The 23,997-nt window shown below is 49.4% G+C and overlaps 1 protein-coding gene across 5 annotated transcripts in view; it reads left to right on the top strand.

The window, feature by feature from the left end:
* Positions 1 to 1,010: 1,010 nt before the first annotated feature.
* Positions 1,011 to 23,997, top strand: part of PRRC2B (proline rich coiled-coil 2B) — a gene marked incomplete at its 5' end in the record, with an annotated part of 57,598 nt that continues 34,611 nt past the window's right edge. For all 5 annotated transcript variants that reach the window (XM_079706393.1, XM_079706392.1, XM_079706391.1 and 2 more), the window contains 10 exons: positions 1,011 to 1,125; positions 1,964 to 2,141; positions 4,938 to 5,040; positions 7,556 to 7,628; positions 11,529 to 11,672; positions 13,606 to 13,847; positions 14,307 to 14,428; positions 14,861 to 15,003; positions 20,680 to 20,770; positions 23,221 to 23,413. In XM_079706393.1, the coding sequence (XP_079562519.1) occupies positions 1,011 to 1,125; positions 1,964 to 2,141; positions 4,938 to 5,040; positions 7,556 to 7,628; positions 11,529 to 11,672; positions 13,606 to 13,847; positions 14,307 to 14,428; positions 14,861 to 15,003; positions 20,680 to 20,770; positions 23,221 to 23,413 (1,404 nt within the window). The remainder of the gene's footprint in view (positions 1,126 to 1,963; positions 2,142 to 4,937; positions 5,041 to 7,555; positions 7,629 to 11,528; positions 11,673 to 13,605; positions 13,848 to 14,306; positions 14,429 to 14,860; positions 15,004 to 20,679; positions 20,771 to 23,220; positions 23,414 to 23,997) is intronic.

Below are 23,997 nucleotides of genomic sequence, written 5' to 3'. Positions count from 1 at the left end.
CGGCGTGGCTTCAGAAGAGGATGCAATGACGGACCTTCCTGCTGCAGCTACACCGAGTGCCTGTTATGAGTCATGGATGTTTTCACAGTTACCTCCGTCTTGTCATTTTACCGACATGCCCAAATGGATGCTTTAGCTTTCTTTTCCATACATTAATTCTAATGGGAGTTAATGGTCACTTGTACAAGTTTTAGTTTTCCATGGTCAAGTTTAGAGCCAGCGAGGCCAAGGGTGAGGGTGGAATAAAAGGCATTGGAGCTGGCAGGTGGCCTAACTGAGTACTGAAGTGGATGAGCGAGGAAGTGAATGAGGAAGGTGCTCCTAGAGGAGCCTGTAGAAAGTTAGAAAGCGGCAGAGGGGAGAAGCTTCTACCTTGGTGGGTTTTTCAAGATGTTCTCTGAATGGAGGACAGGAGTGGACAGTGAAGCCGCGTGGGCTCTGCACCTCAGAGAGCCCTGCTCTTGTTGCCTGAGCAGGTGTTTCCCTCTGGGTGCTGGTTCTTTAGTTTGAAAGGTACCTGCACCTGGCTGTACCTGGGTGATTTCCTGACTGTGTGCTTCCCTTTGGTTTGGGTTTGCTCATCCTTGAAATGGACAGTAGCCTTCCATAAGGACGACCTTATTTTCGATGTTATGTGGATGTGCTACAAGGGACGAGCGTTTGTTTTTCCACCTTGAGGAGCTGTCCTTGACTCAGTGTGTAGAAGTTTACATCTCAGTGTGGTTGGTGAGTGATAGAGTCAGCTGATTTTCAGGCAGGGAGAGTTCTTAGCGTTGCTCTTTAAATGTGAGCAAGACTGCCAGTGCGTGCTAAGGGCATCTTTCTAGGGACAGAGTCCGTCCAAAGCTTTCTTCGGATCTTCAGGGAGATCCATGATCCCTAAAGGATTCCGTCCACTGGATCAGAGGTTCTGGTGGATTAACACTCTTTTTGTTTTTTTTCCCCCACTTCAAAGGCAGATCGGGAGCGGTGCCGAGAAAAATTTCCTTACTAGATGACATTTCATCGCAATGTCCGATCGTTTGGGGCAAATAACCAAGGGCAAGGATGGGAAAAGCAAGTATTCGACTCTCAGCCTGTTTGATAAGTATAAAGGAAAATCAGTAGACTCGATCAGATCCTCAGGTAAGAGGGCGTTGGAGGCCAGTTCCTTACGCTTTCCCTTAAGTGAGAAGCTCCAGGTCAAGGATCAGGAAAACCTAGAGTCCCCTGTCTGGTCAGATGGGAATGGTCCATGCAGACCAGCCTTCTGGGCACGTGGTGGTCATCCTGTAGTTCCGGGGAAACGCGTCACCCTCTGCTCCTATCTGATGTCTGATTTCAGAGCCTGGAATATCCTGACTCTGCTGTACTAGGATTATTTCCTCATCTGTCTTATCTTATTGAAGCCATGGATATTTTGAGCCCGATGGGTAGAATGGAATTTAATTTGCATTAGAGTTACCCCTTCAGGTTTCATGGTTCTGATATTCCGGAGCTTTTGGTGGGGAAAGTTCCTGTTGATTCTGACCACACCCCTTGAGGGTTTTATGGATGCCGGGGGCCCTGCTCAGGCTTGGCTTGGGTCTAGGCGGGGCTGTCCCCTCAGTCCTGCTGTAACGAGGCCAGAGCAGTCTCCCCTCTGCACAGGGCTGTCATTCTGTGGGATGGAGGTTTCTAGGCCTGGCCCCTCCCCCACGTCCTAAACGCCCTGAGGCTTCTGCCCACGAGTAAACTGGAAGCCTCCGCACAGACTTCAGCATCTCCTGTGTCTCTGAAGTCCTCGGTGAAGAGCTTGTAAAAGGACTGAGTACAAGTGACCAAGCACTTTTTGTGTGTTTCCGTGGCGGGTCTGTCCCTTGTTTTTTGTTTGGTTGCCTCTGCCATTATCCTCTAGAGTTTGGGAGAGCAGCTGAATGAACCCAGCATCTTTCCTTCCATGACTTTCTGTGCAACATCTGTTTCCACCTCTCCCTCCACGCAGTTATTCCTAGACATGGCTTACAGAGTCTCGGGAAAGTTGCCACAGCCCGGCGTATGCCACCGCCTGCAAACCTGCCAAGCTTGAAGTCTGAAAACAAAGGAAACGACCCCAACATCGTTATAGTACCCAAGGACGGAACGGGATGGGCAAACAAGCAGGATCAGCAAGACCCAAAGAGGTGAGAGCAGAGGGGTGGGCGGTGGGCCGGGAGCTGGAGCTTTGTCCATGGCCTGCACCCTCTCCTCCTGCAGGGGGCAGCTCTGGAGAACCGGGCAGGTTCCAAAGGAAGCTTCTTTCACCCCGACTCCTGCTGCTTAGCTGTTTCTTGCTCCCTGCCTTCATTTTTCCTGGCTCTGGGAGCCGATGCAACAGTGTTTCTGTGAGCTGCCTTTCCCTGGTGACCAGTGTCCCCTGTGCCTTGTTAAGTAGGGCTCACCTCTCCCAGAGGTGCCACTGTGGGCAGAGCTGAGCGCTTCACCTGGTTGGGGTCCCTGGGTGCTGGGCCCCAGGTGGAGAAGGTGGAGCCGTCCCAGCAGTGGGGCAGCAGCGCCCCACACAGGCGCCTGCACATGCTCCGTAGGACCCAGTTACTGAGGACAGCCACCCCAGTCCAGGCACTCGGGGTCAGCGCGCACCCTCCCTGCAGGCCCACCCTCCGCCAGCACAGCACTTACGGGAGCCTTAGGAGGCCCGGGATCTGGCACAGAAATCATCATTGGAGGGACAGCGCGGCTGTTCTGGCCGCTGTTGTGTGGTGGCGCTGAAAGCACGAGTGTGCCGCCTCAGCCTTCGTTCCTCCTTCTGTGGCCTGTGGCCGGCTGCGTTCCAGCCAGCGGTAGGGTGTCCAGGAAAGAGGATTGGGGTTTGCGCTGGGAGGGGTTTGGGGCAGGACGGGGCCTCGCTGAGGCTGGCAGGCAGAACCCTGCTGCTGGGGTTTGCCGTGAAAACAGAACCGTCCAGCCTCATACCCTTGCTTGCCCTGTCTCCCTTGGGGTCTGGCTGCTGATACTCAGGACCCAGAAAGTAAAAGTGGCCCAGAGCACAGCCTTCCAACCAGGGTCCTTTTCTCTAATTGGAAGTGGCCAATAGCTTTTGTAAAACTTCTGTAGTTACTTCAGACAAGATGTAGAGAGTGAGCCAGTAATTCGGTCAGATGATCAGTAATAACTGAGATTTTAGGACATTTCCTAACAGTTGGCTTAGGGATCATCCTGATGGACGATATAGTGTGACTTGTAGAGCCGGACAGACGTGTGTGATTTCCAGCCAGGCCGTTTATTAGGTTTATGGGACCTGGTTTATTTGACTTCTGAGCATCATTGTCCTCCTGTGAAGTACAAATAACACCTGGTTCCGGGGGTGGCTGCAGGAAATGGAGGAGATTTACCCAAGTCACGTATTTAGCACAGGGCCTGGCACAGAGGTGGTACGTGGCGGATGTGCTCGTTCTGTTCAAGTGTAGACGCTGCAGACAGCTCAGTGTAAGCGTTGAAATGCCTCTGCTACTGAAAGTTCTAGAGAGAGAGGACAAAGCCTTGCTCCCTCCTTTTATCCGGTCTTACGCACCAGTGGCCTCGAAAGCATCAGGCATCTTCAACGAGGCCAGTGTGCTGCTGAAGCGTGTCTGCCAGCCAGAGGTGAAGAGTGGGTGCTGTTGGGGGCGGCAGACCCCGGCGCTGCTTCTCTGCTGCCCCTGGGCCACATCCTCACGAGGCTGTCAGGGAGGTGGCCGAGTAGGGGGGGGCCACACCTGCTGGGACCCAGTGTTTGGAGACCACAGAAGTGACGCCACCTGGAAGCATCTATTTCAGGTAGAAGGTGATGTGAGAGAGGAGGGTCAGTGGCCTTCATTGTGTAATAATCACAGGTGGTGAGTTACTCGGTTGAGTAAGCCTTGGATGTGTGTAGAATTTGGCTTCAGCTGAGCCACCGGCATTGGGTGGATTCTGGCCGGGGGACTGCTGTCCTCCTCGAAGCTCGTCGGGTGGAAGGTTGAACAGAAGGAGTGACTGGAAGGCTGCACGTTGGCAGAGATCTTCCTTCAGAACCCTTTCTTATTGCTCTCAAAAGATTACTTGTGGGGTGTAGATCGACAGACGCACCTTTGCTGGAGGGTAGCTCCATGGTATGTTCTAAACTTTAAAACATCTTTTGATCCAGCTGTCCCACTTCTAAGAACTTAGACTACTGAATTGCGTACACACAAGTGTGCCAAGATGTGTACACAAAAATGCTCGTTGCAGTTTTATCTGTAGTAGAAGAAAAATTGGAGGTTGGCACATTGTGGCCCATCCACCTGTTCTGTGTCATGAAAAGAAAGCAGTAGATCCATATGTGTTGTCACGAAAAGATGTCAAGGGCATTCAGTAAAACACGAGTTACTGGACTGTATGTATGGTGTTACCCTACTTGTGTTACAAAATGCTATGCTAATATACGTAGAAAAATCTGCTTGAGTCTCTCTCCGGAGGATGAGATCGTGACAAATTCTGTGTTCTATGTATTTATTTATTTTTACCATGAGCACATATTTATTTCATAAGCCAAGAGAAGGTTTAAAAAAAAAATCTGCTCATGCTTCAAAGAGATCAGCCCCTGAGGAGTTGTGAGCTCTTGGTCAGGAGTGAGGGGCGGGAGCTCAGAGCCCATTCCCTGCCCCGACGCGGTCTCCCTCGTGACAAATCCTCCATCACTTGGTTGTCTGCCGTGAGCTTTCAGTCTTTGCAGACAGAAGGCTCTGCGGAAAGGCAGAGGGCTGGCCTGTCCTATCAGGCGTCGGTGAGCAGACCTCACACGTGGTCCAGTTTCTCGTTGTCTTGGCCAGGCTAGGAGTCTGCCGGGGAAGGTATTTTTATTGGCCAGAGGAGGTCTTGCTCCCAGCCAGCGAGCAGCCGTGTCTCTCGGGAATGTGGAGGGACCTTGTGGGCATGGCCGGTGCCTGTCTAATTCCTGTGTGTGTCCTGCCTTTGTCTAGTTCCAGTGCGACGGCCTCTCAGCCGCCGGAGTTGCTGCCGCAGCCGGGTTTGCAGAAATCTGTCTCCAATTTGCAGAAACCGACACAGTCGATCAGTCAGGAGGTAGGTGCTGGGGACCCGGTCCCGATGGTTGCCTAGGCGTCGGCGCCTCTGAGCTCCCTGGCGCTGGGGACCAATGGGAGCTGTCGCTGAGAAACGTGGCTCTGTGTGACGTGCTCATTCCAGAAGCAAACCTGATGAGTGACTCTTGGGAAAGACCCCAGATGCAGAACAGAATATAGATGCCTAATTTGATTCCAGTTGCCTTAGCTTGAGGTGAGTCACTCCGGCAGCTACAGGCTAGATCGGGCCCCCCGCAGTGTCTCCCCAGAAGCAAGTGCCATAAGGAGACAGCAAGTGTTAGGCTACAGAAGGTTCAGTGGTCTGGTGAGTTTGGAAAACAAAGTGAAGCAAGCTCCTTCACTTGGTTTTCTTAATGTCATACTTTCTCTCGGTGTCTGCAGTATGCTCATGTGTCCTGTGAGTCTCTGAGAAAAGGACATCATGGACAGCGGTCCCGAAATGTATTTGTCCTTGGAAACCTCTTTTCATTGAATGTCTCTAGAGACTAGTGTCTCTCAGAATGTGCTCTGGGAAATACTGAGCTATAATCCTTTATTTGTCGATGCACTTCATACGCCTCTAAACAGAGAGTCATGATTTAATCAAGAACTCATATTGTACTTGGTCCATTGGTGTCTATCTGGGGGTTACAGAGGCCAGTATCCGGTAGCTAGAAATCTAGGCGAGATGTCTGAATCTTTCAGAAGACCAGAAAAAGTCTAGACAGATACCTGGCATTCACTGGCTCCCTTGAAAGAACGACTCAGTTTGCATTGCTGCCTGGGCAGTAGAAGGACTGAGGTGCCGTCCCCGTCTGCGGGGAAAGCTTATGGCTTTACCAGAGGGACACCCTCCCCACCCAACACTGAACTGCGCTTTGAAATTAAAGGAGAAGCAAGAAGAAATCCACATTCATGCGAGACTGCACGTTCGTTGGCCTAAATCCACTGGGACCTGCTGGTCCGTCAGAGCATGTAGTGTGGAGTTCATATCTTTCCCAGAATTTGAAGCTGAGTGTGATTAAGGAGCCCTGGTTGTTTCTACAGCCCTGGCTCTACGTCAGACTCACCTTCCAAGCTTGTTAGAGACGAACAGGCCTGGGCCGGGCCTGCGTGCGGCTTGGGCACCTGTGGAGCACGCGTGCCGCGGGGACTGCGGTCGGGTTGGGCCCTGTCCTGGAGCTGGCACGCGGGCCCTCCGCCTGGCGCTTACCAGCTCTCCTCTCGTGCGGGGACGGTGTTGGGAGGAGACCCCTGGTGGTTCCCAGCTTTGGGGTGAGATTTGCCACAGTGTTAGTAACCCCTTCATGGCCCCTAGGTCTTCTCGTCAGTTTAGTGCCTTCGGTGGGTGAGGGCGGGGGCCGTCCCTGCGGCTGCAGACCCCAAGCTGGAGGCTGTGGGATGGCAGTGCCCCGGGGCCCCTCTGCTTCCTGCTGGTCTGGAGCCTCACCCTTCCCTCAGGGGCTGTTCAACCCCAGCAGGGGCTGCCCTGCCCCTGTCACGGAGCTGGCACTTCCCTTGTGTGGTCTGCACGGGGGACCGTGGGCATTCCGGGTCACTCAGCTCAAGCACTCAGGGCAAGTCTGTGATAAATACATGGGTTATTGCACCTACTCAGCTCTGCATCGAAGGCAAGAGAGACAGCCGTCTGCCTTGAGTGTGTGTGGTGGCAGCGGCAGGGGGAGGATGGGAAGGGGTAACTGTTTATCCAGGATCTAGTCCAGTAAGTGACGGAACGTCATGCTGCATCAGATTGGATTTGTGTATCTTTACCTTCAGTTGTTAAGTAGCATGTTGTTGGGGAGACAGCTGAGTTCAGTGGTTGGGGACCTGAAGGGGCTTTGGGCACCGGCAGGGTGGGGACAAGTCCTGGTCCCACCTCACTAGCTGCGTGTCCAACCCAAGTGACCCAGGTGTGCCTAGCACCTAGCACTATGCCTGGCCTGCGGTGAGCTTTCAGCAGAGGTGAGCCGAGCCGGGCAAGCCCAGATCAGTGGAGGCGGAAGGCCTCGCACCTGGGGAGTGGTGCCTTGTGGCACGACAGTCATTGTGGACGGTGGTGCCGCGGCCCGGCCAGCGACTCGTCAGGCACGTGAGCTTTCCCGCGCGCGTGTTCTGTTAGCGGCGCCCCCCAGTGTTTCAGACACACTAGAATTGGGGTTTGGTCTTGTCCCTGGAGCAAGACAGAGTAGCTCTGTGTGGGCATGAGAGGCAGCCTGGCAGCACCTTCTGAGCGCAGCGCTGGCTCTGCCGTGTGACCCTGAGCTGGCCGCTTGCCCTCCGGCCTGCTCCTCGTCCATCATGGGGCCGTGGGTCCTGACCCCGGGCTGCTGCCCGAGTGGGAGGCTGTGTGGAAAGCCTGCGTGATTGGACCTTGCCTGGCTGGTGGTAGTGGGTACATCAGTGTAGGGTCTGGACCTAAGGTGAGAACCGGAGGGCACCTTGTTCTGACTCGCTCAGGGAGTGGACAGCAGACCGCTGGGCCGACCCTGTTCTCATTGTCTTCCTCCTTTCAGAATACAAATTCAGCGCCAGGTGGACCAAAGTCATGGGCACAGCTGAATGGAAAGCCAGCAGGACACGAAGGTGGTAAGTGTGTGTGTGGCATTGTGGTGGGCGGGTGGGAGGGATGTGTGCCTTTTCTGGACCGCTCCAGTTGTGTCCAGGCAGTCTTCGGCTTGCAGCTTTGTGGACTCTCCTCCCTGAGCGAGTTCTACTGCCTTTGCCCCGGCGGTGGAAGTGCTGATTCTGTAGAGCACGTCAGCTCTTTGGTTTCATTGGACGTTACTGCTAAGGACAGCCCTCCCGAGGTGTGCGCAGGAGACCCGGCGCTGGCCCTGCGCTCCCTCGTTGGCTGAGCCGCTACTGGAGTGAGTCCCCGGCCCCGGGGGAGGAGGTGTTGCCTACGGGGCGCTGGCTTTGTACCTGGGTTTGTACATCAGCAGCCCTGGGAACTGCTTGCTTTTGGGCAATGACACCAGAGCATGCAGAGGTTGCGTGGTATTGGTTACATTGGTGTCCTGCCTGACACAGGGGAAGTACTCAGACGGCTGCCGTGGTTCAGCACGGGGACGATGTGGGGTGAGTGGAGGGGGAAAGCATCCCGAGTTTTAAGTGAACGCCGAGCAACAGACTGAAATGGCTCCAAGGCAGGCCCAGAGCAGAGCGGCCCCTGAGTGGCATGGCTGAGGGGCGCTGGGGCAGAGGGAATCTGGCTCCCCTCCAGCATCTGGAGCCCTTTGAGAATGTGGGCCCAGGGTCCGCGGGTGTTCTTGAGAGGAGCCAAAAACCCAGATTCTTCTACGTGAACTCGCCTGGTTTCCCAGTGTTGGCGTGCGTATTTCCAGCACGCTGTGCAGAGCACGCTGGGCGGCGCCCCGAGCTGGATGGAGAGGGACGGTGGTGTGAGTGGCTCCACCGCAGTTGCTTTTTCTTCTGTAAACCAGCACGGGCTGCCTTTTTACCCTTGGCCCCTGTCCCGGCACTGCCCTCTGCCTTCTGCGTATCCCTGCCGGCCAAGGCCTGGCCAGACTTTACGTTTATGGCTTAGAGTAGAAAACCAGCTCCGTGTGCCACCTTCCCCACACACCCCTGCCACTCTGACGCCCCAAGGACGGGCCCCTCTGGCCTCGGGTCGCTGTGCGGTTGAAGGCCCACCCCTTCCTCAGCCCGAAGGTGTACGGGGGCTTTGGAGCTTCAGCTCGCCTGGAGGAGAAAGGGCAGGGGGAGCTCAGCCGGCCGCCCCAGCCTGGAGGGCAGGGGGGCCAGGTGGGGCGGGGATGCAACAAGGCACTGCAGACCGGAAGCAAGGCCTTCACAGAGGCATGGTGAGGACGAGTCACTGGACTGCTAACAGTGGTTCTGTGCTTTCTGTAGCCTGCATTTCCGTAAGGTTGGAATTTCCTTAAGTAAATGGAATGTTCGTTTTAGTTTAACAAGAACTTACAGAGATTAAAAAAAAACTAGTGTGAATTGGCACTGCCCGTCACACAGCAGCACGGATACCCTTTGACCTGGCGGTTCCACTTGGAGGAAATCACCCTGTAGATGATACTTACAGCTGTGTGAAAGGACACGCACGAGATTATTCATTGCAACGTTGTAATAGCAAAAGATTGGACACAGTCCCTTGAAATGTCCGTCAAAGGATGGTAGTTTAATGAAATACTGCTTGGCTGTAAGGAAAAAAAGCAGTTTTCTACTGATCTGGCAAGATCTCCAGGACATATTCTTAAGTGAAAAAAAGTGTGGGATAGTACGCAGAGTATATTACCATTTGTGCAAACAACTGGGGAGAGGGAAAGTAACGCTTCTAAAAATGTTGTATGCGCATTAAAAAAAAATCTCTGGAAGGAAACAGAAGAGGAGGGGAGAGAAGGAACGAAACAGAAGACTACCTGTTTTGTGAGGGTGTTTGACGTAGGTGGATGGGGCGTGAGGGTAGGAGGTAGGCTTCTGTTTACGCTCTTTTAAGGCTTTTTACCTTTGACCCTTTTGATTGTATTACCTATCAAAAGAAAACTTGATTTAGAAAATAATCCTAAAACACAGTAAAATGCCCTGTAAACATGTGATAACTCGTCTGGGAGACGGCAGAGCACAGTAGCCCAAGAGGAGAGAACAGACACGTGACGACCAGGTGGGGCCGGGGCGGGAACCCGGCTTCTGGTTCCCCTCCTACACCGGGGTCACGAGCCCGCGATGCCACCAGGGCTGTGGGGATTTGGGGGTGTGGCCCACAAACATTTTCATGACTCTTTGGAACTCAGAAGGGTTCTTCCTGAGTTGACAGACTCTCTCCATGTAGAAGGTGGTCGTTCGGTCTGTTTCATCTGGATCAGGCCCAGGAGGCCTGCTTGTGTGGTTCAGGCAGAGGCCAGAGGCACATGGCTCGTGGGCTCTGCTGCCAGAGCACCACCGGCGGCTCCATCTGGGGCCTCAGAAGAAGCCCCCGATTTCACTGCCTCAGTTTCTCGTGGCAGAGAACAGGTGGTAGGAGGGGTTGGTGGGTGAATATTACAGGGCGTTCAAACCTGAGGAATACGACTACTTTGGGTTGAGATTTTGAGTTCTTCACTGTATCTTTTTTATCTGTGGAGGGTAAGTTTAATTCATGATTAGAATAATACCTGCATGCCTGTTGAGGCAGAAAAAAAGTACTAGGCATTTGCTGGTGTTTTGTTTTGTTTTTTTTTTTAACTTCAAATTATCTACTTTTTTTCTTTTCTTTCGGCCACGCTGCACGGCTCGCGGGATCTTAGTTCCCCGACCAGGGATGGAACCCGCTCCCCCTACAGTGGAAGCGCGGAGTCTTAACCACTGAGCCGCCGGGGAGGTCCCTCTACCGTATTTTTAAAGCACGACTTTCGTATTTCATTCTTGCCAATGACCTTTTAACATAATGAAGCAACTGTGTGAGCAGTAGTGCTCCTTTGCGACACTTGGCGATTGTCTCTCAGGTTAATCATTGGTTAATAATGTGTCCAGTTATTCCCCCCCGCCCCCGGCATGTTCTTTTGACCCTGGACCTTTTTACTAAGTGGGTTGGTGAATGAATCATCGTCTTGTGCATCTGCACTAATCCCCGCTGCATCCTTCCGGCAAAGTCTGCCTGAGTTAGCAGGTCCTCGAATCAGTAATACCTAGGGACAGATTTGGCTGTATTGTCTAGGGATCAAGGCACATCACAGTTGGACATTTTACTGTGTGATACTGCTGTTATTGCTAAGTTTGTGTGGTGCCAGACGTGTGCTGTGTATTCCAGGAGAGGGACCAAATCCCGCTCTAGACCCTAAAATGCATCGTTTATTATTATCTATTCATCGAAAAGACGATTGCAGGTTCCCGGTGCTAAGTGCTGTGAGTGATTGGAGCCAAGTTAAGAAAAGCCTTCTTCTCTGCAGAGTTCACAGTGTAGGGGAGTGAATGAAAGAACAAAGAAGTGGTTCCCAGATTGCAAGAATGAAATGTTTGGTCTTGTAGGGCTTGAGGATCTCTGTAGAAAAGAGTAAACGGGAGTGGACACACGAAGAGGCATAAATCTAGGGTGAGGGTGTACATCTAGGGTGGAGGCGTTGGGGGGCAGGGCATTACCTCCACCCAAAAGCAGTTGGTTTCACTGGGCTGATTTCACCAAAGACCGTGCTTATCTGCCCCCCAGGGCCACTGGAAGGACCTTACTGCCTTCTTCCAGGAGTGGGAGGGAAGGATCTGGGCTGGAACCGCTGCCATACCTTACCCCCTGCCCTTTGTGACCAGCTCCTGCAGGGTGGCTGGCAAGGGACCTGGTACGGTCTGCGGGCAGCCTCCCTTTGTCACCCTCAGGGAACCCTAGTGCCACTCTGTGGGCGCAGAAGGCCAGCGCAGACAGCACCCCAGGAAGGAGCTCCCTTCAGGGCAGCGTGGCTGCCAGCGTGTGCCGTTGTGAAAGCAGAGAACTGTTGATGCCAGTCTCACTTGCTCCATACGTCTCTCCAATTCTCTTGACAGGTTTAAGGGCCTCAAGCCGACTATTATCCTTCTCTCCCGAGGAATTTCCGACGCTGAAAGCAGCTGGAGGGCAGGACAAGGCTGGCAAAGAAAAGGGCGTCTTAGATCTGTCGTATGGGCCAGGACCAAGCCTCCGCCCTCAGAGTGAGTGAACTGCAGCCCCTGTCTGGGCACCCATGGGAACAGCAGAATTTCCCCTTGTCTTTCTGCCCTCTTAGAAGCATGCTGTTTCTCGAGGAGCCAGGTTCCCTGCCTGGAAAGCACAACTGTTGATCCTGTACCTGATCCATGCATCTGTTGGACTTATTCCCTGGGCTGGGCTGGAGGTCACGCCTCCTTTCTTGTCCTTTGGGTCAGGCCAGGCCTGTCCGCCTTCCCGGCAGTCATCAGATGTTAGTTCTGCTGTACCTGGGTGGTCACGGCAAGGACGGACAGACCAAGGGTCAGTTAACTTGATTCCCGATTCAGGAGCTTGTTTTCTACTCAGTGGCTCCCAAACTTGGCCGAATCCTCTCAGAATCACTTGGGGCGTTTGTTAAAAAGTCTTGATTTCCAGCCCTCGTCCATCCCCAGCCAATTAGAATCTGTTTTTTTGGTTTGTTTTTTTTAACACGTTCCCCTGGTTGAGTCGCCAGTCCAGCACTAGCCTCCACAACCCCTCATCTGGGGTCTGGCCAAGGGGTCAGCAGGATTGTGTAGCAATTCTTACTGGTACTTTTTTTTTCTTCGTGGCCTTGGGTGATTAGTATTCAAGGTGTCGTTTAGGAATGGGATTTTCCATCTGTTCTAATCACGGATTCTGAAGTAGCCCTTGGGGCGGGGGGTTGATCAGGTTTTGAAATATGAGAGACTTTTATCTGCTTGTTTTGATTAATCCCCAAGGTATCCCAAAGTGAGAACAGATATCCTATAAATGAAACAATCACTGTGCAGCTCTCATAAAACATACTGCCTTTTCAGCGGCCTATGCTGGGTTATTTTGGCTGCTCCAAATATATAATCAAATTCCTTAGGCCAAGAACTTTAACTTTCTGGGATTAATTAAGATGAGCTGCCATAGGATTATAACAGTTTAGAACTAGAAGAAGCTTCTGGGATCACTTCCATCTCCTTGTTTGAGAAGATTAAGAAGCAGATGGCCTGAGGGGTGACCAGGCTTGGCCAAGATCACACACGAGGTACCTGAAGAGCTGGGTGCAGTCTCTGACTTTGTGGCTCCGGTCCTGGCTTCCATTCTCTTAGGGGTCAGGTACTCAGGGACCTCTCGTGTTTCAACTCCTAACTACCAGTTGCCTGAAAAGAGGAGTCTTTTTGGCTCATCTGATTCCTCGTTGCCCTCTTAATTCCGCCAGGCTTTGCTACATTTGCAGTGGAAAGCATCGTCTTAAAAAGATGGTCAGAGAGGGTTGGCAGGTTTCAATCTGTGACCTATGGGAGGGCCCCACAGGCCGCTGCCAGAGCAGGTGGGGCGAGGCCTGGTGGGTAGGGCCCCAGACCCTTCCAGCCCCCTGTCGGCGGGGAGAGCAGCTCTGCTTTACTTCACAGCTGGGGAGTCTCTGACTAGAGGGGCCACTGCTGAGTGGAGCTTGAACACGTGTCCAGAACTCTCTCTGGTTCTAAAGTCCAGTCCAGTGCTGAGCACAGTGCTGGTCCTGTCGGGGTCAGCATGATTGTGGAAGAAATGGCGTCAGTATTTGTGGAAGAAATGACCCAAGGCTGCTTTCACTGGGGCCATCTTGGTTTCTTTGGGGTGTTAGGTCTGAGGTTGTGTAGTTTCCATGAGTCGATGAAGACCACGTCCCGTTTACACTTGCCTTCTCTCTGAGTGGACCTTATTTTGTGTTTCTCTGACAGTCGGACTCCCTCAGCAAGTTCATATTCATTGGCCAGGTGTCTGCCCCCCACCTCCCCTGACAGACTTGACCGGTCGACTCGATTCTTCACTTTTGTTTTTTTTGTTTTTTAATTTTTTCTTAATTTTTCGGTGAGTGAGGGGGGTCCCTTGACCTTCAGAACCTCATGCAATCCCTCCTTCCCTCCTCTTTCCTCTCCCCTTTTGCCCCCTTTCAATTTCCAGATGTGACAAGCTGGAGGGAGGGCGGTGGGCGAAACATAATTTCTGCCACGTCTCTGAGCGCCTCCCCAACTGAGCTGGGCAGCAGGAACTCAAGTGCGGGAGACGGAGCCCCCTCCTCGTCATGTACCAGCGATTCTAAGGACCCCTCTCTCCGCCCGGCTCAGCCTGTCCGAAAAGGGGCTTCACAGTTCATGGGGAATGTATACCACCCACCTACATACCATGACATGCTTCCTGCTTTTGTAAGTCTTCGGAGTGTGCATTTTTTTCCCCATGAGGTCAGATTATTCATGTCCAGCAGAACCTACTTCACGTGGTTGAATGTCCACCTCGGGTTCTCCCTCCCAGTTTCTTTGCCCTGATACCCTACTTTGGAGGCTTCCATTACTTTTGCATTTTCTCTCCTCCTTTTCAAATCTTAAGGGCCTCTGGCTTCTTTCCCTGGTGATGTGGATGTTATCTTAGCCTTAGCTCTTTAGGAGAAGGAGAGGCAGGTATATTCCCCAAGACACAGGTCCCCAGATTTGCGTACTGACAGCAGGAAAGAAATGGGGGAGATGGTGACAGGATTAATTGGGAAACCCCAAGACTTTCCTGTTTCTTTTTCCCATTTTCCATTTTCCAAAGCAAATTTTAATGCAAGTGGAACTTAGAATCTGGGTCATTACCAGAAAACCCTGTTCATTGATGTTATGTTTCAGATGTGTTCGCCACAGTCATCAGAGAACCAGGGTACAGTGGAACGAGGATCTTTCCCCCTTCCCCAGCTCCGTCTTGAACCCCGTGTTCCTTTTAGACAGTTCCAGATGAATGACCAAGACGGGTAAGGCTATTGCATTATAGTCACGTATGTAGAAATTAGCCTGGTTGGTGATACTGGACAAGATAGTGGGCTTACATAGGAAAGTGCTTTGTCTTCTGGAGACCTCAGAGAAACCAGCTCAAGACCCAGGATGTGTGAGAAGGCTGGGGCAGGACGAGAGATTTCAAGCTCCTGGCAGGTGAAGATTTGGCATGTGTTTATTGCTGCTACCCTAGACATAAGCCTGAGCACATAAAACTGCAGAATGAAGCAGAACTTCTCTTGAGGATGTATTTGTTCACTGTGTGTTCTTTAAAAAGGAGACCGTTTTAATATTAAGGGCACACGTGAACCTTTGCAGTGTAGGACTTAGTTTTGGAAAAGTATTTGGGTTTGCTTCCGTATATATACTTGACACGAGTCCAGCATCTTTACCCTTCTCTCTCTCATCAGAAAAGAAAACAGGCTGGGAATGACTCGCCCAATCCGTCCACTGAGGCAGCTGGTGGAACGGGCGCCGAGGCCCACCATCATCAATGCGGAGAACCTGAGGGGCCTTGACGATCTGGACACCGATGCTGATGACGGCTGGGCAGGTGGGTGGTGGTGTTTGCTGGTGGGCTCACAGCTGAGGGTTTAGGAAGGGAGGACTGCGGTCTGTCTCTGCTTACCAAGGTTGGAAGTCCTCTGACACCAAGTCCACTGTTTTCCTCGTCAAGTTGGAATGAAAACACGGGGCGGGGAGCAGCCTCAGTGCCCTGAAGAGATCCTTGTTGGTTGGCACTCAGACGAGCAGTTGTTCCTGACACAGCCATGTCTTCTTTTGTCTTTGGTCTTGATCTTAGAGGGAGAAAGACTTCTTATAATGGAAAAGTTAAAACAAACGAGTGTAATGAACCCCAGGTAGCTCCCTGTCCCTGAGTTTCAGCATTTCAACAAATGCCGACATTCTGCATCCTTATCTTCACCCAAGCCCGCCCCCCAACCTGATTATTTTCTTTTAAAATTCTTTTGGATTGTTTGTTTTCAAGTAAAATTTAGCGGCATTGAAAGGCACACATTCAGTTTTACAGTTTTGACAGATGCATACGCTTGAGTAGCACAGCCGAGTCACGATACAGAACACTTTCCTCATCACCCAGCCCCTCTCGAGCCAGTCTCCCTCCCGGACTGTGTCCAAGACTCTGCCCAAGGCCTCCCTGTCTTACGATGAATCTTAACTGCAAACGAGCGGAGTCCTACAGCTTTCCTTCTCCTGTGACGCTTGTGAGATTCATTCGTGGTGTTCTGTATATCGATAGTTGCTTTTAATGACTGAGGTATATTTCATTGTATCAAATACTATGATTTGTTCAAATACTATAGTTCGTTTACCCATTCAAAAGTTCCATTATGAATAATATGTTCATTTCTCTTGAGTAGATATCTAGGAGTGGAATTGTTGAATTAAAGGGTAGGTGTGTGATCAGGTTTATAAGAAGCACCCAGACCTTTTCCTGTGGTGGTTGGTGATGCCATTCCCAGCCTCGAGTTTGAGAATTTAGTTGCTCTGCAGCCTCACAACACTTTGATGCGAGTCTTTTTATTTTTAGCCATTCTAGTGGGTGTGTAGTGGTATCTCGTTGTGCTTTTAACTTTCATCTGGCTGATGACTAATGATGATAAACACGTTTTCATGTCGATTTGCCTACTGGTGTCTGTGTGTGTGTGTGTGTGTGTGTGTGTGTGTGTGTGTGTGTGTGTTCGGATACAAGTCCTTGGAGACTTAACATTTCACAGATATTTTCTCCAACTGCCTGCCTTGTCTGTTCATTTTTTAGCACTGCGTTTTGATGAGCAGAAGTTTTCAATTTTGATGAAGTTTAACTTACAAATTTGTGTTTTTTATGGTTTTTACTTTTGTGTCCTTTATAAAAAATTTTTGTCTCTCCTTGGTGGCACAGATACTCCCTTATGTTTTATAGTTTTAACACTTATTTTTGGATCTGTGATCCATGTTGTATTAATTTGTATATGGTGTAAGATAGGGGTCGGGGTTCATTTTAATCCATTAGGTTGTCCGATTGTTCTGCACTGTTTGTTATAAGACGTTTCTTTCCCTGTTGAGTTGCTTTGACACCTTTGCCAACAATCAGTTGATCATATAAGTGTGGGTCTATTTCTGGACCCTGTTTGTTCCGTTGATCTGTTTATTCATCCTTATGCCAATACCACACTGTAGCTTTATAGTAAGTTCTAAATTCAGTGGTGTAAGTTTTCCAGCTTTGTTCATTTTTAAGATTATTTGACTATTCTAAGTTCTTTTCATTCTCATGTAAATTTAGAATCAACTGGTCAGTATTTTAAAGGCCTGCAGGCATTGTGATTAAGATTGTGTTGAATTTATTTCTGGATAAATGAAATCTTAATTTTGAATCTCTTGTCCAGTAACTTGGTGAAACTTTCTCTACTAGGGCTTTCATTTCTCTCAGCAGTGTTTTATATAGTTCTCAGTATAGAGGTCTTGAACATCTTTGTTATGTTTATTCCTGAGTATTTTATGTTTCTTGACGCTATCGTAAATGGTACTGGTTTTTTAAAAAAAATAGTTTTGTTTTTTAGTGTTTGATGTTATTATATAGACATACATAGAGTTGATTTTTGTGTGTGGATCTTGTACCAGACAATTTGCTGAATGCATTCATTAGTTTTACTAGCTCTTGTTGATTTCTTAGAATTTTCTGCATAAACCGTCATGTTGCCTATAAATAGGGACAGATTAAATGCCTTTTCTTTTTCTTGCCTTACTGCAGTGTAGTACTTCCAGTACAATGTTGTATTCAAGTTCTGTATTCCTGATCTTAGGGAGAAAGTGTTTAGTGTTTCACCATTAAATATGATTGATGATAGTTGTAAGGTTCTTGGAGATGTTCTTTATCAGATTGTGGAGATTCCTTTCTATTTCGAATTTGCTGATTTTTTAAAAAATACATTTATTTATTTATGGCTGCGTTGGGTCTTTGTTGCTGTGCGCAGGCTTTCTCTAGTGGCGGCAAGTGGGGGCTACTCTTTGTTGTGGTGGGCAGGTTTCTCATTGCGATGGCTTCTCTTGTTGCAGAGCATGGGCTCTAGGCTCGTGGGCTTCAGTAGTTGTGGCACGCGGGCTCTAGAGCACAGGCTCAGTAGTTGTGGCACACAGGCTTAGTTGCCCCGTGGCATGTGGGATCTCAGTTCCCCAACCAGGGATCAGACCCGCGTCCCCTGTATTGGAAGGTGGATTCTTAACCACTGGACTACCAGGGAAGTCCCCCTGATTTATTTTTTTAATGCTAACCAACTTTGCATCCCTAGAATAAATTCCACCTACGTCTAGATTCAATTTGCTGATATTTTGTTAAGATTCTTGGTGCCTGTGTTCATGGTGGATATTGGTCTGTAATTTTCTTTTAATATTGCCCTTGGGTTTTTTTTTTTTTTTTTTTTTTTTCTTTTTTCGGTATGTGGGCCTCTCACTGTTGTGGCCTCTCCCGTTGCGGAGCGCAGGCTCCGGACGCGCAGGCTCAACGGCCATGGCTCACGGGCCCAACCGCTCCGCGGCATGTGGGATCTTCCCAGACCGGGGCATGAACCCGTGTCCCCTGCATCGGCAGGCGGACCCTCAACCACTGCGCCACCAGGGAAGCCCTGCCCTTGGGTTTCGATATCAGTTTTGCTGGGCTCCTAAGATGTTTTGCAAAATGTTCCTTCCTTCTCTACTTTCTGAAAGAGTTTCTGTTAGATTGGTATTATTTTTTTCATAAATGCTTGATAAAATTCGCCAGTGAAACCAGTTGGCCCTGGAATTTTCTTTCTAAAGACATTTGTGATAATAAATTTAACTTCTTTGATTAGTTATAGGGCTGCTCAGATTTCCGATGTTTTTGTGTCAGTATTTCATAAGTTGTGATTTTCAAGGGATTTATTCCTTTCTTTTGAGTTGAACTTAGTGGTGTAAAGTTGTTGATAATATTCCTTTTTTTTTTTTTTTTCTGATGTCTGTAGGGTCTGTAGTGATACAGGTATCGCCCTTTTCCGTTCCTGATAATTAGGTAATTTTTATTTTTTCTCTTTTTCTTATTCACTTCTGCCAAGGGCTTATTAGTTTAATTAATAGAGACAGCTTTTGGCTTTAGTTTTCTCCATTGTTTGATTGTTTTCTAGTTCACCAATCATTTTAATTGGAGCTTTCTAGAGTTCTCATTTAATTCCATTGTAGTCGAGAGACCATATTCTGTATGACTTCAGTTCTTTCCAACTTATTAAGACTTGTTTTATAACCAAGATATATGGTCTGTCTTGGTGAATATTCCAAGTGCATTTGAAAAGAATGTGTGTTCTATAAGTTGGATATCACATTCTGTAAATATCAATTTAGTCAAGGTGGTTGGTAGTGTTGTTCAGATCTTATATACTTACATTTTTGTCTAGTTCTATCAGTTACTCAAAGTGAGGTGTTAAACTCTCTACTATAATTGTGGATTTATCTATTTCTCCCTTTAATTCTGTCAGTTTTTGTTTCATTTATTTTGAAGCTGTTATGCACAATTATCATTTTTATGATTCCGACGTATTGTCCCTTTATATTGTTTTCAAATATCCTTTTTTATCTCTCGTAACACTTCTTGTCTTGGAGTCTGTTTTGTCCTATGTTAGTATCATTGCTCTGACTTAAATTATTTATTGTTGTCGTGGTGTGTATTTTCCATCCATTCCCTTTAACCCACTTGTGCTTGTATATAAAGTGATGCTCTGGGAAACAGCATGTAATTGCACTTGCTTTATCATCAAATCTAACTCGCCTTTTAATTGGATTGGGCTTTTTGTCATCGTCTCCTTTTTTTAACGATTTAATTCACATGACAGATTTTCATATTACATAAAATTTACCCTTTTAAAGTCTAAAATTCAGAGATTTTTCGTATATTAACGGGTTTGTGCAATCATCCTCCCTGTCCGATTCCAGAACATTTCTGTCTCCCGTGGAAGAAGCCCATACCCATTAGCAGTCACTCCCAGTTACCACCTGCCCTCCACGCCCACCCTTCGGCAAACGCTCTTCTACTTTCTGTCTCTGTGGATCTGCTTGTTCTAGATGTTTCATATCCATGGAATCACACACGAGAATACGTGGCTTTTCATATCTGGCTCTGTCACTTAGCATAATGTTTTCAAGGATCATCATGTTGCAGCATGTGTCTGAACTCTTTTTTAGTTTTTGCGGTACGCGGGCCTCTCCCGTAGTGGAGCACAGGCTCCGGACGCGCAGGCTCAACGGCCATGGCTCACGGGCCCAGCCGCTCCACGGCGTGTGGGATCTTCCCGGACCGGGGCACGAACCCGCGTCCCCTGCATCGGCAGGCAGACTCTCAACCACTGCGCCACCAGGGAAGCCCTGTCTGAACCCTTAAAAAAATTTTTTTTAATGGCCAAATACTCTTCCATTGTATGGCTCTACCGCATTTTGTGTACCCACTCATTAGTTAATGGTTACTTTCTGCCACCTGAGCCACTCGGGTAGGGGAGGGCCCTGGGGCAAAACGGCCACCCACGAACCTCACTGTTCTGGTGTCTGTATTGCTGGGTGGCCTCCTGGCTGGTTTCCGCCTGCTTTTGCTCACTCTCCTCACCTCCTAATACATTTGCAGAATATTTTGTCTAGATTTAAGAGCTGTTATCTTTAGTCTAACCAGGGGGTGTTAGTCTAACCAGGCTACTTTGCTGTTACCAGAGCCAGCACTGTCCTTCATTTTTTTAAAAAAGATAAATTATTTATTTACTTATTTTTGGCTGCATTGGGTCTTCGTTGCTACGCACGGGCTTTCTCTAGTTGCAGTGAGCAGGGGCTGCTCTTTGTTGTGGTGCGCGAGCTTCTCACTGCAGTGGTTTCTCTTGTTGCAGAGCATGGGCTCTGGGCGCGCAGTCTTCAGTAGTTTTGGCTTGCGGGCTCTAGAGCACAGGCTCAGTAGTTGTGGCGCACGGGCTTAGTTGCTCCGCGGCATGTGGGATCTTCCCGGACCAGGGCTCGAACCCGTGTCCCCTGCCTTGGCAGGCAGATTCCCAACCACTGCGCCACCAGGGAAGCCCTGTCTTTCATTTTTATCTGCGGTGTTTGTTCTGGTGGTGGCAGCTGGGTGGTGTGCCTTACCCAGCTGGGTTGGTGCAGTTCCTGACTGGAGGAAGCTCCCCAGCGGCGACCTCAGCGCTGTTGAGACTCGCATTTTGTCTCACTTTCCCTGGCCGTCCTCCTGTTGCAGGCCTCCATGAAGAAGTGGACTACTCGGAGAAGCTGAAGTTTAGTGATGATGAGGAGGAGGAGGAAGCTGGGAAGGACGGCAGGCCACCGTGGTGAGTGTCCCTGTGCCCGCTGACAGCTCCGCTCCCAGGGAACGTGACCTCAGCGGGGTGTAAATGCACCCGTGTTCTTGGTGCTGCCATGTGCCCGTCACCATGCCAAGTGCACTTCCTGGTTACCCCAGCAACTTCACAAGGGCAAATACTGTCTCCATTTGCAGATGAGAGGGCCATAGCTTTTGAGGACAGCTGTTAAGGGATGGAGCCAGGATTTGCACCCAGGCGTGGCTGGCTGAGTCCTAGTGATTTAACCACTGTGCCAGTATTTTCCCAAGGGTGTCTTATAGACTGCTTGTTCCATAGATTGCTTTGGGTGTAGTGCCCCAGAAGGCTTCTCTGGCCAAGCAAATTTGGGAAACTTTGCTTTCCACGTAACTGTTTATTAATAAATAGTTCCAAGGTCGTCCAGAGCCTAGGGTGTGCATACTGCAGTGTGCTGGGAATCTGGGGGGAGGCGGGTATGCCACATTTCCTAAACTTATTTGACCACTTTAATCTCTTTTCTCTTTTTTTTTTTTTTTTTTTTTTGGATCATTCCATTGGACTGAGTTTTACTCACAGCACCTTTTGGAAAATACTTCATTGTAGTCTAGTCCCTCTAGTTTTTAGCATGATACCAGTAGTATTGGCTAGTACTTTTAAAAGAGCACCTATGGCTGCTTTAATTTACTCCCCCCACGCCCCAGTACTGGCAAATAAGAATGCTTCTTTTTGCGTGAAATTGCCTATTTCCTTTGTATATTTATCTGTTAGACTTACTCTGCTTTCCGTTAAAATGTGATTACTGTTTTATTATATTGCTTAGATATTAGTGCTTTAATATTTTTCCCTTTGTCTCTTTTATTGTCAGTAATTGAATGTTTATGTAGTTGGGTCTGCACGTCTTTGTTATTTCATCTTTCACTTCAAAGGTCCTCTTCCGCAGGGAGCTGGTAACGATCCTCTGCCACTCTTTCTCAGATGATACACAAACAATTAACGAATTGAGGCTTCTGTAATTTATTTTAATGCTGCTTGATTTCAACTGAAGCTTTGGATGCACTTGGGAAACAAATATCTCTGGGTCAGTTTTTGGAACACTAAGCTCAGAAGGAGATGTGATCAAGAATTTAAATCAACGGCAAGCAAAGTTTTGCCGATTTATTGGAGCAGCAGGCCGCTCTCCTCTTGTCTCTTTGAGTTGATGTGAATTGAATGTTCATCTGAAGGAGTTAGACCTGGGTTTTGGACCCAGTTCACCACTGGCTGTGACCAAGGACACATCAAATTGAGTCTACCAGCCACGACCTCAGTGTTCCCTGAGCTGGTTGAGACTCCTACTACAAGCTCCCCAGTCTTCTTTGACATCTTATTTCCCATCCACGATGGGTTCCTGAAACTTTCCTGTTCATTGTCTCTGGGGGCCACTGGGACCCACATCCTTTCTTTGCTGCACCATCGAGAGGCTGGCCAGCTCATGTCCTTCCTTCCAGCTCACCCTCACACTGTTCCTTGGTTGTCTTCTGCAGACTTGATCTCTCCTGATGGGTCAGGAGGCTTTGTGTGGGCGCCCGCCTCTGACTGCAGTCAGGAGTCGCTAGCAGTTGTTGCCCTGTCTGTGGTCTCCTGATCCTCACCCGCCTCATCTCCCTTCCACCTCCCATGTGTGCGTGCTTGTGTGTGTGTGTGCGCGTGTGCGTGCATGCATGCGCACCTGCGCAGACACGTATATTAGCCAGGTCTGACTCCCCGCCTTTCTCTGCGTTCCTGCTGGGTTTATTGGGCACCACTAAAGAAGAGGCGCTGAGTAGATGCACATGTGTGTTTTGCCCCAGTGCCTTTGTTTACACTGGCGCCTGTAAAGGTGAGCACTGCACAAGTCTCGCTTTGCTTCCAGCCTTCCCATAGCCTCCGTTGGGCATCTCTCTCCTCCTTTTCCATGCTGTGTGTGCTTTGCTTTGTTCCTCCTGCTCTTTATAATGAATCAGCCAGTGAGCCCTCTTTTGCTGTTTCGAGGAGCATTTATTAAGCAACTCCTTTATGCCAAGCACAGGGCGAGAGCTGTGGCGTAAAGACAAGGGCCTTCAGTGGGAGTTCTAGGCTCAAATCTGTTAGCTCTTCCTTGTGAAAACAGCTCCCCAACCAGTCGGAGACTCAATTACCAACTCTTTAACATGGGGGAAGTAGAGACTTTTTTTTTTTTTTTTTGCAGTAAATGAAGTAATGGGTGTGAGGCATCCTGCCAGGAGCTGTGTGTGTAAGGCTGACTTGGTACACATTGGTGCTGATTTTGGTGCTCTGGGCATATCCTCTCACCTGTAGAGGGGGTGCGGGGTAGGTCTGCTCTCATGAAGGAAATTGGTATGTAGACAGCCAACTTTGGAATTCCTTAAGGGCCTGACCAGTGAGGCCAGACCATGCTTGGGCCGACTGGGAGAACTAACAGTCTGTGCGGTTTGTCCCAGGAACAGTTGGGACCCCAGGAGGCAGCGGCAGTTGTCAGTGAGCTCTGCAGACAGTGCTGATGCCAAGCGCACCCAAGAGGAAGGAAAGGACTGGGGCGAAGCAGGAGGCAGAACCCGTGTCGTCCGGAAGGTGCCAGAACCTCAGCCGCCTTCCAGGAAGCTTCACAGCTGGGTGTCAGGCCCTGACTACCAGGTACCGTGGGCACTGCAGGGGTTCTGTGCCTGTGATTAGCTGGGACACACACACACGCGAGCCCTTTCAAGTTCTGTGCCTGTGATTAGCTGAGACACACACACACACACACACACACACACACGCACGCACACCCCCCCCCCTTCAAGTTCATTTGACCAGAGATCCAAGGGCAAAGACTCCAGCAGGTCATCTACTTGGCTGTCCTGTGTGTTTATGTCTCACTGAGTTCAGTGGTCAGGCTTCTGAAAAAGCCTAGGTGGACATTCTTTTTTTTTTTTTTTTTTAATTTAAACATTTTCTTTTAAAATTTTGAAAACAGTCACAAACTTACAGAAAAATCGGTGTAATACAAAGAATATTTTTTCTGAACCATCTGAAGAGTACGTCGCCAGCCTGATCAGCCCCTGTCACCACAGAACACTTTGGTATCTATTTCCTACCAAAAAAATGACATTCGCTCTAGGTAACCACAGTCAAATCCAGGAAATTAGCATTGATACATCACTGCCATCTAGTCCTCAGACTCCATCCCACTTTTACCCATTGTCCCATTAATGTTCTTCATACAGAAGGATCCAGTT

This window comes from Hyperoodon ampullatus (genome assembly GCF_949752795.1).
Source record: "Hyperoodon ampullatus genome assembly, chromosome: 6".
In the NCBI taxonomy this organism is placed as follows: domain Eukaryota; kingdom Metazoa; phylum Chordata; class Mammalia; order Artiodactyla; family Ziphiidae; genus Hyperoodon; species Hyperoodon ampullatus.
This window is presented reverse-complemented; position numbering and strand designations above follow the sequence as displayed.